At 37.2% G+C, this 19,331-nt stretch overlaps 1 protein-coding gene across 6 annotated transcripts in view; it reads left to right on the top strand.

Moving 5' to 3' along the window:
• Mcf2 (MCF.2 cell line derived transforming sequence) overlaps nucleotides 1-19,331 on the top strand; it is a 65,929-nt gene that overhangs the window by 28,766 nt on the left and 17,832 nt on the right. For 3 of the 6 annotated variants that reach the window (XM_090326797.1, XM_090326801.1, XM_090326799.1), the window contains 8 exons: nucleotides 1,065-1,184; nucleotides 3,620-3,811; nucleotides 5,900-6,091; nucleotides 7,979-8,129; nucleotides 9,990-10,037; nucleotides 13,854-13,891; nucleotides 16,620-16,705; nucleotides 18,691-18,757. In XM_090326797.1, coding sequence (XP_090182923.1) covers nucleotides 1,065-1,184; nucleotides 3,620-3,811; nucleotides 5,900-6,091; nucleotides 7,979-8,129; nucleotides 9,990-10,037; nucleotides 13,854-13,891; nucleotides 16,620-16,705; nucleotides 18,691-18,757 — 894 coding nt within the window. The remainder of the gene's footprint in view (nucleotides 1-1,064; nucleotides 1,185-3,619; nucleotides 3,812-5,899; nucleotides 6,092-7,978; nucleotides 8,130-9,989; nucleotides 10,038-13,853; nucleotides 13,892-16,619; nucleotides 16,706-18,690; nucleotides 18,758-19,331) is intronic. The other 3 variants (XM_090326798.1, XM_090326802.1, XM_090326800.1) reach the window with 1 other exon arrangement.

The raw sequence follows: 19,331 nt of genomic DNA, 5'->3' as shown, positions 1-19,331 counted from the left end.
TCTTGGAGTTTATTTCAGTATTTATATTATTTTATATAACTATGAAGAGGTGCTTTGGCATTGTGCCTCTCTGATTGTCTCCTAAGAATAACATCTTTTGGCCTCATTGTGTATGAGCATCTAGAATCTTGTATTATTTTCATATCCTAGTGCATATCAGAGAGGAGATTGACCTTTTGTCTCTGTGATTTTGGCTTACCTTGGTTAGTGTAATTTGTTCTAATTCCATCTATGAAATGCTATATTCATGAATCATACTTCCTTAATGAAAAAAGTAGTTACAGATTGATCCTTCCAGTATTTTTGTCTCTCTTCCCTCTCCAACCCAGTACCCACAAAATTGCCCTCCCTCCCTCATGCCAGTTATCCATCTCCTTACATGTGAATTACTATACTTGCCTTTATGCTCACATCAGCCTGGACTGTAATCCTCATATTTATGCTTAGTACATAGCTGGAATCACAGCTGACAGCCACTTCACTCAGCTTTTTGTTGATTTTGATAGGGTCTCAGGAACATTTTTGCCTGGGCTGGTCTTATGCCAGCCACAATCTTTCCAATGTCAGCCTCTCCAATACCTATGATTACATGTGTTGGCTCTTTTGCCCAGCATGGAAATTATACTTGAGCAGATTATCATTTTGATGAATGAAATAGCTAAACATATTTTCTATAAGTAAAAGCATATGGATATGCTTGTTTCATATCATTTCCTGTAAAACTTGATCATTTGCTGGGTGCTAGTGGCTCAAATCTCGAATCCTCGCTATACAGGAGCCTGAGATCTGAGGAGCATCGTTTGAAGCCAGCCTGGGCAGAAAAGTTCGGGAGACTTTTTTTCTCTAATTAACCAACAAACAGCTAGAAGTAGTACTGTGGCTTCAGTGGTAGAGTGCCAGCCTTGAGTGAAAAGACTCAGAAACAGCACTCAGGCCCTGAGTTCTAGCCTCAGGACTGACACAGAAAATCAAAACCAAACAAACACAACCAAAAACTTGATTGTTATTACAGGAAAAAGCAAGACAAGCTATATAGTTTTAAAACCTTTGGTTCTTGTTTTTAGCTTCTAGTTGAAATTGAACATCTATTGAAACAACAATCAGAGCTGGGCGATGTAACAGGGAATATAATTCAAGTCAAACATAAAATTAAAAAACTGGAAAGCTTGGATGAAAAGTCTGAGGTAAGAGTGCAGTTTTTTTGCTGGTCATGGTGTTTGTGGAGGGTAATATTTTCAGTGAATGAAGTAGTAGAAACCCTAACTATGCTTAATCTCTCAACACATCTGCATGAGTAGAGCAATGATATTCTCTAACTTCTGTTCCATTTCCTGTGGTCCCAGGTTAATACCACAGGTGTATTGTGTAGCCTCTGAAATATTGCTGGGAGCTTTCAAGCCTACTTGTAGGAACAATAGCATAAATAATTTTGGAGTAGAAAAGTATCAAGAAGAACACTTGGCTCAGGTGTCAGTGTCTCACTTCTGTAATCTTAACTTCTCAGGAGGCTGAGATCTGAGGATCATGGTTTGAAGCCATGTCAAGAAGAAAGAGTCTAAGACTCATCTCCAATTAACCAGAAAAAAGCTGGAATTGGAGCTGTGGCTCAAGTTGTAGAGTGCCAGCCTTGAGTGATAAACTATGTGAAACCACCAAGGCCCCACTACTAGCACACATGCGCACACACATACACACAAACACGAATAACACTTGGGATGTTACACATATATGTGCATGTGTATATATGTATGTAATATATATATAATATAAATGTGTATAAATGAACCCTGTTTGGAACAGTAGTGGCAGAGAGGAACAATGGGGTTGTGATGAAGATGATACTGTGTGCATGTATGGAAAATGACAATGAAACCTCCTCAAATTAAATAGTGATATTCAAAAAAATGAAAAAGAATTACATGTGCTGTCTAAAATGGTAGTAATGATTGACCTTTGTAGCTGTATAACTTTAGTAAATTACGTTCTAAGCCAAGTGTCATTGTCTATAAATTGGAAGTATAATTCGTATTTTGTATAGTATTTTTTTCTACCATTCTTGGGGCTTGAACTCAGGGCCTGAGCACTGTTCTTGGGCTTTCTCATGGCTAGCAGCGCTCTACCACTAGAGCTACAGCACCACTCCTGGCTTTTTCTGTGTATGTGGTACCAAGGAATCAAACCCAGGGCTTTGCACTTGCTAGACAAGTACTCTACCACTAGGCTACCATACCTACACCTATATTAGAATTTATTTTGATTTATGTGTAGCATTTAGCCCAATACCTGAGTATACAGTCTGATGCCTTCTTATCTTGAAGTATGAGCTCATGGCTTTAATACTGAATAGACTAAAGTTAACCACCTGGCTTGTATATAAGAGCCAGGCAATGTTTTTCTGGCTATGTTCTTAGCAAACAAATAAATTCATGGGTGATTCCTGAACATGCAAAAGCATAAATTGAGAGTCATCACTTGTAATGTAATTTTGCATTTCTAGAATTTTGCTTGTAGATCATTGTGATTTTGCTGCCATTTATGTATCTCTATGGTATAGTAAGAAAAGGCAAATTGGCTTGAAACTAGAGACTTTATGTTTTTGTTTTTCACAAAACAAAAATTGTCATCTTAAGTTTGGAAAGTAATGCACCCATTACCTGACAAATGTAATTGTAACCCCTCTATGCATTATCCCAACAATAAAATACAATAAAATTGACATCTTTACCATTGATAAGTATTCAATTCAGTAGGGTTAATATACTCATACTATCAATATATGCATATGTACTATATATGTGTACACATATATATGTATATATATATATCACATTCATACTAGGTCTCCAGAAGTTTTCCCATCTTATGAAACTGCAGTTCTGTAGCATTTTAATTTTAGCTTTCCTACTGGTCTGATAGATGGCCTATTTTTAAATCTTCTTTTAGCTTGCTTTTTATTTTATATTGAGATTAAACTCAAGACCCCACATTTGGGAAACACTCTTGTCTCTCGATCCATTCCTCCTAGTAATTTTGCTTTTGATATATCTTATGACATTGCCCAGACTCTATCAATACAAGATACTTCTACTTCCTGAATAACTGTGACTATAGGCATGAACCATGTCTTCTGACCTTATATTTTGCTTTATTACACATTTTCTGAACTCCAACTGTGTTTCGCTCAATACTTCTGGGGGAGTCAGTAGTTCAAGAGTGGAGACAGTGCTCCTAGGGCCCCTTTTAATGTGCTCAGATATGTTCTCAAGTGAATGATGAGTGGTATGAAATACATTAGCTTTCCTTTCCCTTGTGTTTACTTCACTTGATGTATGTGTTTCACTTCTGAGTCTGTATAGATCAGAATTAGCAGATCTTGTCTACATTCTGAGTGGGATGAGATGTTTGATTTTCAGTTTTTGTTGTCAGAACTGTGTAACATTCTGATAGATGACTATCTGTACTGTAGCTAATTATTGCCATTGAAAGCTTTTGTTGTAACTTAAAGAAGTATGATGCTAAGTTGTATGGCCATATATTCTCCTCCTGCTCTATTTGTTTCTTTTTCTCATTTATATGAACAGATTATGCAGTCATTAATGTCTTTCTTTCTTAATATTAGGCACTGTTAACAAAGACCCGGTGTGTAATATTACATGGCCATCAGCTTGCAGCAAATCACCATTATGCACTTGATTTAATTTGCCAGAGGTGCAATGAACTACGTTACCTATCAGATGTTTTGGTTAATGAGATCAAATCAAAAAGAATACAACTCAACAGGACCTTAAAAATGCATAAACTCCTACAACAGGTAGTATGATGAAAATGATATATTTCTGAAAAACAATGCCATCCCCCCCCCCAAAAAAAAAGGTCCTGCTTGTGTGACATGTCTTACCCTTGTGGTTTGTGATACATTTTGTGGTTTTTTTTTTAGAGGTTAGGGTCTGATGTAGTTTTTGTGTTTAAATTTGTAAGAGGTCTTATGGTCTAAGCTTGATTGTTTTGCTCCCCTCCCTCCCTCCTTCCCTCCCTCCCTCCCTCCCTCCCTCCTTCCTTCCTTCCTTCCCCATCTTTCTCACTTTTTTTCTTTTCTTGTTCATGGGACTTGAACTGTGGGCCTGGGAGCTGTCCCTGAGCTCTTCAGCTCAAGGATATCGCCCTACCCCTTGAACCACAGTTTTCTAGTGGTTAATTGGAGATGAGAGTCTCACATTCTTTAGTGCTTGGACTGGCTTTGAACCGTGATCCTCAGATCTCAGCCTCCTGAATAGCTAGGATTACAGGTGTGAGCCACCAGTGCCCAGCTGTTTTTTTTTCCTTTGTGGTGGTATTGTTTGAATTCAGAGCCTCAAATTTGTTTAGCTTTCTTTCTGAGCTGATACTCTGCCACGGGAGCCATGCCTTTAGCTTTGATTGGGTGGTTATCTTGAAGATGGAGTGTTTTGGACTTTTCTGCCTTTCCTAATCTCAACCAGTGATCTTCTGATATTACCTTCCTGAGTAGCTGAGATTACGGGGTCAGACATCAATGCATGGCTTATGGTCTTACAGTCAATGGTCCTATGTAGTATTCATGGCAGATTCACTCTACTCCCAATTGTTTCTTGTGAATGGCATGATCTTGACAATAATGGCTTACTTCCTATTTTTAGTATAGCTCTGTAGCCTCTGTTAGTGATCGTTTGTACACTTTTAAAAGTTTAGTGTGGGGATGGATGAGAATGTTGAAAAGGGTAACATTGATCAAGATATATTGTATTCATAAATTGCTTTATTAAATGGAAATGTACAGGTCATTAAAGATAAGTTTTAAAAAGTCTAGGGAATTTTGCTGAAGCCTGGAATTCCTTTCTCATTTCATAGCACAGCACTGAAAATTAAACAGTGTCTGCAAAGTGTTATTCCATGGCTTGTGGGTCTGAATCCTTTTATGACTTGGCAATGAACTTGAAAGTCATCCCTTAGATCTGTTTTTGGCAATGGAATATAGAGTAGGAACAATGATTTATAGGCATCATATCTGAAGGTAAACAGTTTAATATGAACCTTTTCTGTTCAAAATATCTTTATTCTTGTCCTTGACAATCATTAAGCACTGATATTATACTTTGTATTTTGCTAGCACTTTCATATTTCAGCCATTGATTTGAGGAAAATAACATGGAGCTGAAAGTGTCAGTGTTCAAAAAATGGTGAACTCCTGCTGTTGATTCAATTACTTGCTATGAAATCAATGCATCGCTTTCCAACCTTGGCTGTGCATTGACATTACCTGTGGAGCCCTGCAAAAGGATCACTGTCTGGCTTACAGCCCAGAGCTACTGAAATCAGAATTTCGGAAAGGGAGATCCCATTGGTTTGTTTGTTTTCTATTTGCGTTAGTACAGGGTTTGAACTTAGGGCTTTGCAAGTTCTTGGCTAGTACTCTACTGTTTAAACTGTCTCCAGCCCTGTCACTGCTGGTTATTTTTAGAGTCTTGCTTTCTGTCTTGAGCACATGCCTATTCCATGATCTGCTTTTAGTCTTCCTGTTGCTGTTGGAATCACAGGTGTATATGTGTTCATATGTTTGTTTGTGTGAGACCTTGTCAATCTTTCCTCCATGGAGATACAGTCTCAATGTTGTTCTCAGCAGCTCACCTATCATAAGATGACAAGACACTTTCTGCACTCAGCTGTGAGTTGAGAAGGGAGCCCCTAAACTTTTTTGCTCCAGGTTCAGTCTCCCAATTACATAGGATTACAGATGCTAGCACCCCCGCCCTCCGATACGTTTTGTTTGTAGTGGCTCTGGAAGTCGTTATGGTAGATGATGTGAGGGCTGGTGACTGCTCTTTTAATGGCAACCTGTTTTCTCTATTTCTTCATGATTCTTTTCTCTTGATTTTCTCACCAGGCTCGGCAATGCTGTGATGAAGGTGAATGTCTTCTTGCTAATCAGGAAACAGAGAGGTTTCAGACTAAAGAAGATGCTCTGAAAGCTCTTGAAGACATCAAAAATTTCATTGAATCATCCTTGCCTTTTATCAATTATGATGCTGAAAGTCTAGAGTATGAATTTGATGTATTTTTATCTCCTGAACTCAAGGTAGGGGGTGTTGTGTTTTTTTTTTTCCAAAGAAACAAATTTTTTAAAAATCTAGTTGGGGGCTGGGAGTTTGGCCTACTGGTAGAGTGCTTGCCCAGCAGGTACAAATACCCAGGTTTGATTCCTTGGTACCACATACATAGAAAAAAGCTGGAAGTGGTGCTGAGGCTCAAGTGGTAGAGCTCTAGCCTTCAGAAAGTCCAAGGACAGTGCTCAGGCCCTGAGCTCAAGCCCAGGACTGGAAAAAAAATCTAGCTGGGCACCAAATTCCTCATGCCTATATTACTAGTAATGCAGGAGTCTAAGGTCTGACGATTATGCTTTAAAGCTAGCCTGAGCAGGAAAGTCCAGGAGACTCCGATCTCCAAAAAAATCAGGAAATAGAGCTGTGGATCAAATAGAACACTAGCCTTGAGCAAAAATGCTCCGGGAAGGGCTGAGAGTTTGGCCTAGTGGTAGATTGATTGCCTAGCATGCACAAAGACCCAGGGTCAAGTCCTTAGTACCACATACATAGTAAAAGGCCAGAAGTGGTGCTGTGGCTCAAGTGGTAGGGTGCTAGCCTTGAGAAATCCCAAGAAGAGTGCTCAGCCCCTGAGTTCAAGGCCCAGGACTGGCAAAAAGTGCTTAGAGTCAGTGTGCAGGCCCCAAGCTCGAGTCCCAGGCCCAGATTACATATACACATAAAATTACTGTAGTGTAAGGATTTCCACTGTCATGGACAACTTTATAGCTGGTTGCATGTACACAAACCTCTTTGAAAATTAAGGATAGGGTCTGTGTCAGTCGCCAAAAATTCTGAAGGTTGTGCATGGGTCTGCTTTCTATATAATAAAGAGAAATTTTATTTTTGATCTAAAACTCTATTATCTTTAAAGTCTTTATATATATACATATATATAATAAGCTCTCACATATATTTTTGGGACATCCTTGGAGAAAGACTCAAAGATCTTTTATAGTTGGGCCCATAGCCAGAGCACTTCTTCTGAGATATCTTTCCTTTGTCCTACAGTGGCCACATGGAGATGCTCTGTGGCTGTGTACCTGGTGGATGAAGGGATAACAGAAGGATCTGAGTCTTCTTAGGGAAGGGAAAAGTGAAAAGAGTTGATGTGATCAGGGTGGAGAACTATAGGTAATCCAGTAGTTTCCCCTTGGAGATCACAGGGATGATTCCCTATATTATAGCTAAGAGCATGTGATTGTGTGTGCTGGGGAAAGAGTGAGATTAAAGCAGAAACAAAATGCATAGATCCTAGGCAATGATCCAGAAAATCAGGAACATGAGAGTGACAATAACCATATAATGGTCTGGAAGCAACTAGGCTTTACTGTAGCTTCCGTAACACATCTAAGAGGAAAAGGAATGTAAATTATTCAGGTGGCTCTGAAGAATGTCTGGTTATAACATGGAGAACAATAAAGAAAATGCAATGACAATATTATGTGTCTGACTTTTTTTTTGCCAGTCCTGGGGCTTGAGCTCAGGGCCTGAGCACTGTCCTGGGACTTTTCTCAAGGCTAGAGCTCTACCACTTGAGCCACAGCACCATTTCCAACTTTTTCTGTGTATGTGGTACCCAGGAATTGAACCCAGGTCTTCGTGCAAACTCCCTGCCCCTGACTTTTTTTTTAAGTTAAGGAATTTCACATGCTGAAGAGGAGGGAGTAATGTAAGTTCTCCAGGTATTTTCCTCTCAGCCAACCTGCTTGCTGCTTTGCTTTTCAAGTTGTTTCCATTGAGATGTTTTTTTCTATGCATATATGTGAAGAGACCATCTGCTGTCTCTTATTTTCTAAGCTTCTAGTTATATTTTGAACTCTAAACTGACTTTGTGATTAAGTGCCACAGTCTGACCCATAATATTCTTATGCTACCAACAGATTCAAATGCAGACTGTACAACTCAAGCTTGAAAATATTCGAAGTATGTTTGAGAACCATCAGATGGGATTCGTGAAACAGACACAAAAGCATGTGAGGTCAATACAGTTTATAGTTCCTGGTCCCGAAAATGCAAGCAGATCTAAACATGGTAAAGTATATTCATCTTCTCTATCTCTTATGATCTGGCTGTAATTTAATTTGTTACTTTTGGTGGAAATACCGAATTATTTCTTTAAACAGATCAAACTTTTATTTAAAAAATATTTAGTCATGTTTAAAGGCTGGTGTACAAAGCAGGCTTTAGTTTGGGAGTATTGGATCCTCAAACAACAAACAATTGTTAAGCTGGGTGCTGGTGGCTCATGCCAGTAATCCATGCTATGCAGCAGGCTGAGATCTGAGGATCATCTTTTGAAATCAGCCTAGGCAGGAAAGTTTGAAAGACTAAGCTTCAATTAAAGCTAGAAGGGGAGCTGTGCCACCAGTAGTACAGTGTCAGCATCGAGAGAAAAAGCCAAGAGCATCCGGGTTCAGATTTCAAGCCTCAGAACCAGCAAAAAAAAAAAAATCACAATGTCAACCATATAAGGTGAGGGCCATCAGAAGGCTAAGTGCTTTAGCCTGAGAAATGAGTGTGAAAATTATACCTGCATCAAATTCCCACTTTTCTTCAGCAGATAAAGAGAGAACATGAAAATGCTACATATATTCATATGCACACACAGACACACATAATTATTAGTATATTAATAAACTGCTACTTGTTTTTACTTGCTTTTAGTATATAAGAGGCATGGATTACCTTTTTGAATTAACTGTTGGTAAAAAGGATAGTTTTGTTAGTGATTTCTTATTTGAAACTTCATTTGTTTTGTTTTGTTTTGTTTTTTTTTTTTTGCCAGTCCTGGGCTTGAGCTCAGGGCCTGAGCACTGTCCTTGGATTTTTCTCAAGGCTAGAGCTCTACCACTTGAGCCTCAGCACCACTTCTGGCTTTTTTCTATGTATGTGGTACCGAGGAATCGAACCCGGGTCTTCATGCATGCTAGGCAAGCACTTTAACCACTAGGCCAAACTCCCGGCCACTTCATTTGTTTTTAGTCTATATTTTGTGTGTCTTTGTAATTGTGTTGGAACAACTCTGAAAATAAGATGGACCTAATGTCCTAAGGGTTTTCTTGAGATGTCTTTGGGCTTGTTAAGAGGGTAATCTGATCTTTGAGATTTTAAGTAGTGGAATGGGGGATGCCGTGCTCAAATTCTATTTTTTTGACCATACATAGAATCAGAAACTTCACTAATATGGGATTTTGCTTTGAAATCCGAGAAGGCTTGGGCCAGGGATAATGGGCGTAAATACTCAACTCCTGCACTAAATAGTTTTGATTGGAAAAAGGGTATGGAAGTAGATTATTAGGATAAAATGATGAAAGTTACAGTAGTTATGAAATATTTAAACATGCCCCCCAAATAAACTTCCTTATATGAATAATATTGACTCTATTGAAGATCTATATTGGCAGGAGATTGAAGATACACTGTGAATATAAAACATATTAGTAAAAGGAAGACAACAGTAAAAATTAAGAGAATAAAACCCAGCTGCTCTGAGACTATACATAGTATATAGTATAGGTTGATAGTCATAAGCGAAGACAGATTGAAGTTAGATTTGGATTCCTTTATGTGCCTCTAGAAAACTTCACTCAACCTTTCCTAATGTTAGTATCCTTGTTTATAAAATCCTGACAATAATACCTATCAACTTCAACAATTTGTTGTGAAGACCAAGGGTAGACGCAAAACTGTCCTGTTTACAACGTCTTTCTTAGTTATCTTTTCTTTCTTTCTTTTTTTTAAAGATTATCTCTTCACCTTAGGCTGTCAGTCCAGTGTTCATGGCCTGTTGAAGTCTTTGGCCACCCAATTTTGTTTTATGGTGTTATTTTGGTGTAGGTTTTTTTTTTTCATTTTGACATTATTTAATGGCTTTACACTTTCTTCCTGCAGTGGGAATTGGATACTCTTTCTTTCAAGCTTGTAAACTTTTTTTAAAAGGTACCCATTTTATTATATTTATTCTCAACAATACATCTGAATTTGTGAGCGTGTGAAAAAACAGTTTGGCATCTAAAAAATGGGAGCTCGCTGCAAGTGACTCCTTCCTCATTTTTTTTCATAAAAATTATCTCTTCTTTTTCCCCATTGAAAATCACTAAAAAGTAGACTATATAGCTAAACTCAATATCTTTTATACAACAACTGAAAACCAAACCATGGGAATGGGTATCAATGTGTGAGAAGTAATGCACTTACTACCTGGCGAATGTAACTGTAACCCCTCTATACATTAGCCCAACAGTAACATAAAAATAAGACAAGTGGTGATGTTAAAACACAAACTTTCATTCATTTGAAAGACTCTCATGCCATCCATAATACAATTATACCATTTGTTCAAAGAAGCTTGGCTTTGCTGTGATTGAAGACTGCCTAATATATTTATGAGAAGAAAGCTTAATGAATAAATGGATGGAGAAAGGATTTTATCTATTATCCATCATGGTTTGTAAAGGAAATACAAGCATTATTTATTTTACAAGCCTTGTTCATTTTTCCGCATTACTCTGAGTGAATTCATGAGATTTATTATGATTTTCTCTAGACCATTTTAAGACCTTTAATTGCTATGCCAAATATATAGAATATAACTAAAGTACAAAAGCATGTGTTTCTTTATCATAAAAATGAGTCAAACTGTTTTTTGTTGTGCTTCTGTTGTTTTTTCCTTTCCTTTGCATTAAATGGAATCCTTCACCTAACACAGTGCCTGCCAAGGGCGGGAAGTAACACATTTATTGAATTAAGCTTGAGTAGAGATAGAAGAGAATTTATGAAGGGACAGAGCCAGTGAGGGATAAAACAAAAGATGTGGCTTGAGCTTGCAATATGTATCTCCAGTCTAGACCTTTCTCTTGCCTCCAGACTGAGCATACTCAAAAGGCATGTCTCTTGACTGCTAGCCTCTTCCTCATCTCTTACTGACATTGATTGCCCAAGTTGCCCAGGCTTGGGAACTTAGTTCCTCTTCCTGGCTCCTACACCACCTTGCATTATTCAAAATGCAAGGAGTTCTATCTCCTGTAGGTTTTTACCTGTTAACTGTGTTTCATATGCATGTCTTTCTCTTGCTCAATATTGTGTTAACTCAGGGCTCATGCCTGCTAGCAGTACTCCACCATTTTTGAACCACAACCCAACTCTTTGTGCTTTTAGTTTCTTTTTAGATACGGTCATGGGTTTTGTTTTTTTTTTTGCCTGTCATAGCAGCCTAGTCTTTTGTTTCAATCACAGATTTCTGCCAACATACTTGGCTTATACGTTAAGATGAGATCTCCCTAATGTTTTTGCTTGTGCTATATGATTCTCCTAAGTAACTGGGATTATAGACATGAGTTAACATGCTCGGTTTACATAGCATTTTTCCATTGCTATTATTGTTTGCTTTTTTTTTAACAGTATTTAGGGCCAGTCACTCTTGATTAGTTTTATTTGTTATTTTGTCAGGTCAATCGTTTCATGGGACTTGACCCCTAGGCCTGGGTGTTTTTCTACAGCTCCATTTTCAGCTTTTTCCTTGTTACGGAGCTGAGTGTTTTATGCCTGAGTTGACTCTGAACCATGATCCAGAGATCTCAGCCACCTTAGTTAGAATTATAGTAAGGACCCACTAGCACCAGACCCCATTGCTTCTTTTTTCAGTTGTTGGTGGTCATGGGGCTTGAACTTTTAGCTTGGGCACTGTCCCTGAGTTCTTCAGCTGAAGGCAACCACCCTACCCCTGAGCCTGGGTTCTTCAGCTCAAGGCTAGCACTCTACCACTTTGAGCCACAGCCCCACTTCTGGTTTTCTGGTGGTTCATTGGAGATAAGAATCTTTCATGGCCGGGGGTGGGAGGTGCTTTTCTGCCTGGACTAGCTTCAAACTGTGATCTTCAGATCTCAGCCTCCTGAGTAGGTAGGATTATAAGAGCCACCAGCATCCGACTCCGCATTGCTTCTTAATACCCCTTTCCAAGAATATGTTGTCACTAGTGACCCCAACAATTGTAGCAGTCTCCCAATTGACTCATTGTCCTTCCTCACATTTCCTATCCATTTTATTTATCTTACTGGAGTCTCTGTAATCTCTTCCTTCACTGACCTTGCCCCATTACTAGCTGCTATGTTACCATGACATTTGCTAGCAATTGGTCACTTCTTTCAGATAAATCTGTTCCTACCCTCTTTCTCCAACACAGCCCTACTCACCGTGGGTATTCACACTGTGTGACAACAAGCTTCTCTGCTTCTTCTCAACTTCAATAACTTATCTGTCTCACCTGTTAGACTTGGAAGTTCTGCAAGGTCTGGGAATGTGGTACATTCTTTGTATAAACCTAAACATGGAGAGTGACAGTGGCAATCATTTTCTATGTATCTACATTATTGAGTGAATGTAAATGTACATTGCTTTTCAGAGAAGATATGTTTCTCGTATGTTATGCATTTGTTTGTTTTGTGTTTCAGTGTATACACGAAGAAATAGTTGGTAGAACTAAGAACCATTTGCAAATTTACTCTCAAAAATAAGTAGTTCTCTGTATTTCAGGGCTCTGATGTAGGACACATTAGTATTTATTGACAAAATGCTTTTATATGATATTTCCTACTACATCAAATATTTATATATGGTGATAAGCACTAAAGTTTGTACATACATATGTGTTTTAATAAGTAACAGTGCAATAGACAGCCTAGACAATGTACTGCCCATCATGTCCTTTAGCGTTCCTGACACTGGCTCCTTCATCTAATCAGAGAGAGGATTCATGTAGCCTGAGTGGTCACTTGTCAGCCGCCTCCATGATTAGGAACGTAATACATTCCTTGCTTGGTTCATACTCTTTGCTTTTTAGGAATACGGGCTTCTTTCATAATAATACACAGGCTCCCTATGTGTGAGCTGAATATGTTTAAATATAAAAATGGAATCTTTAAGGTTTGTTTTCGTCACTCGTGGGGCTTGAACTCAAGGCCTAGGAACTGTCTCTGAGTGTTTTTGCTCAAGGTTAGTACTCTACCACTTTGAGGCACAGCTCTACTTCTGGTTTTCTGGTGGTTCATCAGAGATAAGAATCTCACAGACTTTCCTGCCCAGCTGGCTTTGAGCCATAATCCTTAGATCTCATCTTCCTGAATAGGTAGGGTTATAATCATGAGTACTGGTGCCTGGTTTAAATCTTTAATTTGGATTTTTCTTTGGAGGTATTCTAACATGTTTTGAGTTATACAGTGGTCAGTGACTTGTATTTTGACAGTAAACTGTATGGATTTCAATACTTTCTGTCCTTCTTGAACTTAACTTTGATTTTTTTATCTACATCATCCACAAGATTTTGAAGGTTAAATAAAATATATTCATAGTGTTTAGATCAGTGTCCTGTGTGTAGTATGAAATAAATATTTGATGTTCTAATTATTAGGATAAACTTGGATTAAAAAATACTCTTTGATCCTTTGATGAGGTACAACCCACTTAAATGCTTATGTGTGAGAGTGAATACTAAACCTGCAAATACTCGTGTATACTAACACCAGGTTCCCAGTGTACCCAGCACTAAGTGATTGATGGCTGAGAGGATGGGTGAATCTGCAGGAAAGAAATTGAAGTTACATAGATGATTCTAACCAATCACTGTGTGATTTAAAAATAACTAATATAAGCAGGCTTGTAAATTAACTCTCTAATTGCCTCATTAATATGCATGTGCTTCCATTAAAAATATGGACATTAAATGTGGTTTTAAACTCTCCTCTTATATTCCTCTACCAGGGAAGAAGACTTGGAGACAGAATCAGAACTCTACAAAAGTAAATATCATTACTTAATTCAATATTACCTTATTATAGTAGCTACAGAATTTACTTGGGAGGACTGGATTGTACTTTTATTCACTAGAATGATACTGTGCATTTGAAAACCAAATTCATGTCAAAGAAAAACAATACCAAAGAAAACTGCTGCTACATTGGTGTCTAATTTCAGTTCTGGCAGAGTTCCACATGCTTGTAACATTGATCAAGTCCTGATCAAGTTCAAAATCATTGCTATAGAAATGTGCATAGAGACTCCAGATCCTCCCTCTGACTTCTACACACCCAAATAATACCACAGTGTTTCGTGAAAGGAGCCTCCTTTCATGAGTGAGTCCTAGCCTACAAATGTGAAGCTGAGACAGAAATCAGGTTCTGAATGGCTGTGCAAAGACTTCTGCACTCTGGCCTCAGAAATGAGGTCCATTCATCTCTTATTATATAGTTTGATTTTCAGTTTCTGCTCCCTGTAGTCAACTGTGGTCCAAAAATAATAATAGAAAAATGAGAGAGAAAGAGAAGGGGAATGAGGGGGAGGAGGAGGAAGAGAAAGGAGGGTGGAAGAGAGAAAAAAGAAGGAAGGAAGGGAGCAAGGGAGAAGGGGGGCATATTGTCCTAACAATTACAGTATATAGATGTAATATTTTATTGTATTATAACTTAGTATTAATGTCTTATACTATCTAATATATATATGTAAGTATATGAAAAGTTATCATAGCTACATATATACAGGAAAATATCTTAGTTCATAGAAGGTTCAGTACTAAATCCCTGTGGTTTCAGATACCAATTGGTGGTACTGGAAGTATTGCAGAGGATAAGTAGACAGGATGGCTGTATAAACACCTTTCTTCTTACTAACCTGTGATTGGATGGTTACAGCAGAGAATACTATCACAGTTGCAAGATCATATATGTTCTTTAGTGTTCTTAATGGTAGAGTAGGATAAGAAAAAATTTGCAAGGGCTGAAAGTTTGGCCTAGTGGTATAGAGTGCTTGCCTAGCATGCACGAAGACCTGGGTTCAATTCCTTAGTACCACATACATAGAAAAAAGCCAGAAGTTGTGCTTGGCTCAAGTGGTGCAGCACTAGCCTTGAGGAAAAAGCCCAAGGATAGTACCCAGACCCTGAGTTCAAACCCCAGGACTGGAAAAAATAGGAAAAAAATCTCCAAGATGTAATACAGTATACCGTATAGGACCACATTATAACTAGACTGCCTGGCTTTTAACGTAAGTTCTAATACTTAGTATATACTATTGGAAAAGTCCTTTGGGTCTTAGTCTCCTTGTTTATACGGTAGGAAAAAATAATCAAATACTGTGTGGCCTATGATAATGTTCTAAAGTTTTTATACTACTAGCAGGTTAGTATAAGGCTGGGTTATAATGTTATATAGCTACAAGTTTTAATTTCAAGAAAGAAAGAAATGAGTGCCAGATTCCATAGTCTTCATATGTTTTCAATATTAGTTTCGGCTTGTGACTTCTAACATTATGATGAATTGATTGTTATATCCATTTTGAAAAGAAAGAATAGAGTGTTTTTCATGTCTTAGTAGCCCTGGAAAGCAGCATTAGATTTTATTGTATTCAAGTGTATGGTGATACCACCAAGTCATTATGAAAAGGATAAATTATGTTGTTTCTCCTTTCTTAAATAATCTAAGGATGCGTGTAATTATTTTCTAGAAGTTTCCATAAACATTATGAAAGCTAATAGTCTATTTTTGTTCTTCTCTGAATAAACTATTTATTGGGAAAGTCAACTTTTTTTTTTTTGGTTTTACTTACCAACCCCTGGGGCTTGAACTAAGGGTTATCCCTCATCGTTTTTTTTTTTTTTTCCTCAAGGCTAGCACTCTACCACTTGAGCCACAGTGCCACTTTCAGCCTTTTCTGAGTATTTTGTAAGAGTCTCATGGATGTTCCTGTCTGGATTTGCTTTGAATTCTAATCCTCAGATCTCAGCCTTCTGAGTAGCTAGGATTAGAGGCATGAGCCACTGGTGCCTGACGAACGTAGACTTGTTATGAATTCACTTAATCCACCAAATGTTTCAGACAAATGAAAATGTATAAAAATCAGTTAGTGTTTTGATCATGTCCACCTTTATAACTCAATGCACTTACTTCACTTCTATCTGTATCAAAATCTTTTAAAAGAACTGATATTTACTAAGTTGTTTTTCAATTTGCCTAGAGTTAGAATGTATAATGAACTTAATTTGATTTGAGTTCCTTGAAGTGGAATTGTAATTATATGGACACTTTTTAAAATTGTCGGAGTAATGTATAGAGGGTTACAGTTACATTTGTTAAGTAATGGGTGCATTACTTCTGAAACATTGATACCCTTTCTCATGTTTTGCCCCCCTTCTTCTCCCTCTACCCCTTCTAAATCATCTTGTTTTCCCCCCTTCCTTTCACTATTTCAAATAAATAAATAAACATATGTACAATATACAAGGTAACAAATTCAGATTCAGTAACCACATGAGATTAATCATAAGGGGAAAAAAGAGAAAAGAAATAACTCCACATAGTACATTGACATCAACAATCACAAAGATAAAGCTCTTGTTTCCATATCCTAGAGTTCATTTTGTATAGTCTCATCCTATATGACCATATGTACATAGCTTTTGAGATATTGTGATCCTCTGCTAGGAGAGTCCTAGATGTGCACTAATTAACATTTTAACTACTCTGATTATTTTAGGATGATGAGACTCTTGATTGTCAGAAGAGCAGCTGTGGTCCATCCTCCAGTTTGGACAGTGACAACGGCTTGGATATTCTAAAGAAGTATCCTTTGTTTATTAATGCAAACTTACATATTCATCTCCTTATTGGAGGCTCAATGTTCAAGACTTTGAATTTTCAGGTCACAGATTAAGGCTCTAAAATACTGATTGAGCTATCAAAAGTTCTCCGTTGAGGGCGAATTAAGATGTAGTCTGTTTATGTGATTTTAGGAAAATGAACAAGACCTTTTCAGAATTACATCTCTCTTGCTTTTGGAGATTAGAAAAGAAAGTGAAAGGGCTTTTTGAAGTTTTTTTTCATTTTTATTGAAATACAGTTGATAATGTAAGATGCATGTTAAGACACACAAAATATATACATTAATACAATTGATATACATTTATTAGAATGGATAATTTAAGATACACATTAACTGTAATCCGTTTAGTTTATACATCTTTCACATAGTATAGTTCTTTTTTTCCCTTTTTTGGTAAAATCATTAAGATATACTTAGTAAGCAAATGTCCAGTATACAATGTAGTATTATTACCTCCAGTTACCAGGCTTTACATTGGGTTCCCCAAACTGACTCAACTTATGAACATTTGGGAACAGATGAGGTACCCTATAGCTCCAACATACAACATCTCTTCTTTTTTTTAAAAAAAGAAGGGAAATGGAATTGATCATCAAAATATACAAGTGATTATAGGGATGCAATTTTGTACATGCTAACAGTAATCATTGCTGTGGTAACTTTCACAATTTGATATTAATATTATCGTCTTTAATCACCCTTAAATTCTACATCACAACTTTAAGTATCTATTAGTGTGAAGCATGCCACATGGAGATAAAATTGTACTCAAAGACTTTTTTTTTTTGCCAGTCCTGGGCTTGTGCCTAGGGCCTGAGCACTGTCCTTGGGTTTTCCCAAGGTTAGAGCTCTACCACTTGAGCCACAGCACCACTTCTGTCTATTTCTATGTATGTGGTACCGAGGATTCGAACCGGGTCTTTGTGCATGGTAGGCAAGCACTTCACCACTGAGCCAAGCTCGTGCCCCCTCAGAGAATTAAATGACTAAAATAAAGAAAATAAAAAGAGAATCAAATTGATTCATTACGTGAACAAAGGGAAATGAATTTTAAGTTATTATGATGTCAATTGGAAATCACATTGAAAGGATAACATTTTTTTTCAGAACTGCTAGACAAACTTACTGTAGAAACAAGTAAAATCTACACATGAAACTAGTATAATAAATATAATACATGTCTTTCAAAAATTCAGAGAATTAGCATGAACAGGGAAAATTGCTGCCTCAATACCGTTTTTTGCATTTCTGGGAAGAGAGGTGGCTAAACTCAGAAACTTTATTATCCGCCAAACAAATAAATGAATGAAAAACAAAACTGTTGGATATTTACAAATGTATTCTGTGAGTTTTTAATAAATTAATTTTAAATCTTAGAAATTCATTTTTGTTGTGTTAGGCTCTCAATTGATAAACAAATCCTCAGACATTTAGAAATGTGTTGTGGGTTTATAGAAAATTATTTTTAATCTTACTGAGTTAGGAATGTTTATTTTGGGCATTGATACAGAAGATTGAAGTCAGGGCCATAAGCTCTTACTTGATGTCTTTGAGGCTGGCTCTTTACCATTTCTGGCTTTTAATGGTTACTTGGAAATTAGACTCTTTGTTTTATCTACCCAGGGTAGCTTCAAACTGTGATTCTCTGACCTCAGGCTTCTGAGAAGCTAAGATTACAAGTGTGAGCCACCTGTAGGATACTAGAAATAATTTTGACGTTAATACCTACTAAGTAACCTGTTTTATTTCAAATGTTCCTTAGATTGTAGGTGGTACTTAATCTAACAACTACAAAATGAGTTTCAGATCTTGGTGCCAAAAATAAAACCACTGGTAGTTGCTATGCATTAACTCTTTTTACCTTAAGTAACTTATAATGAAAATTGAAACATTGTGTGATTCTGAACTACGACAGGAATTAATATGTATGGTCTTTTCGTTTTAGCCATGTTCTGAATGAACTGATACAGACTGAGAAGGTATATGTTCAGGAACTATTCACTGTGTTATTGGTGAGTGATGCAAATTGCACATTTTTTCCATTCTCCTGAATGGTCCCCACTACATTCATTAGAAATTGTTTCAGGCAATTTTCTATTTCTGTCTTAATCTTTGGTTGTCAAAGGGCAGTGGTGGATATTGTTTCTACTGTGAGCCTGTGTGTTGTTTAAGTCATTCTTGCTCTGTAGTGGGAATGGTTGATTCAGAATTAGAGAAGCTTGTTCTAGGAATACACTAGATTATTAAAATTATTCCCATGTTGCTATTTGAGATTATACTGTAAAAAAACAGACTGGGATAAAAATACTTATTTGATATGATACAGATGGCATACTATTTAGTCTAAAAGAAATCTTACTTGTAATGAAAAACTGAATGTAGGAAGTTGATGACTGGTAGGATAATTTTTAGACATAGTTTTGTTTCTAACATGGTAAAAAAACAAAACAAAACAAACAAAAAACACCTTGATGGTCAAAGGTTTTTGTGCTGGTACCGTGACTTGAACTAATAACCTGAACTGAGGGCCTAGGCTCTGTCTCTCCTATTTTTCATTCAAAGCTAGTGCTCTGCCACTTGAGCCAC

The sequence above is a fragment of the Megascapheus bottae genome, chromosome X (genome assembly GCF_031878675.1).
Source record: "Megascapheus bottae isolate mThoBot1 chromosome X, mThoBot2.hap1, whole genome shotgun sequence".
Taxonomy (NCBI): Eukaryota; Metazoa; Chordata; class Mammalia; order Rodentia; family Geomyidae; genus Megascapheus; species Megascapheus bottae.
This window is presented reverse-complemented; position numbering and strand designations above follow the sequence as displayed.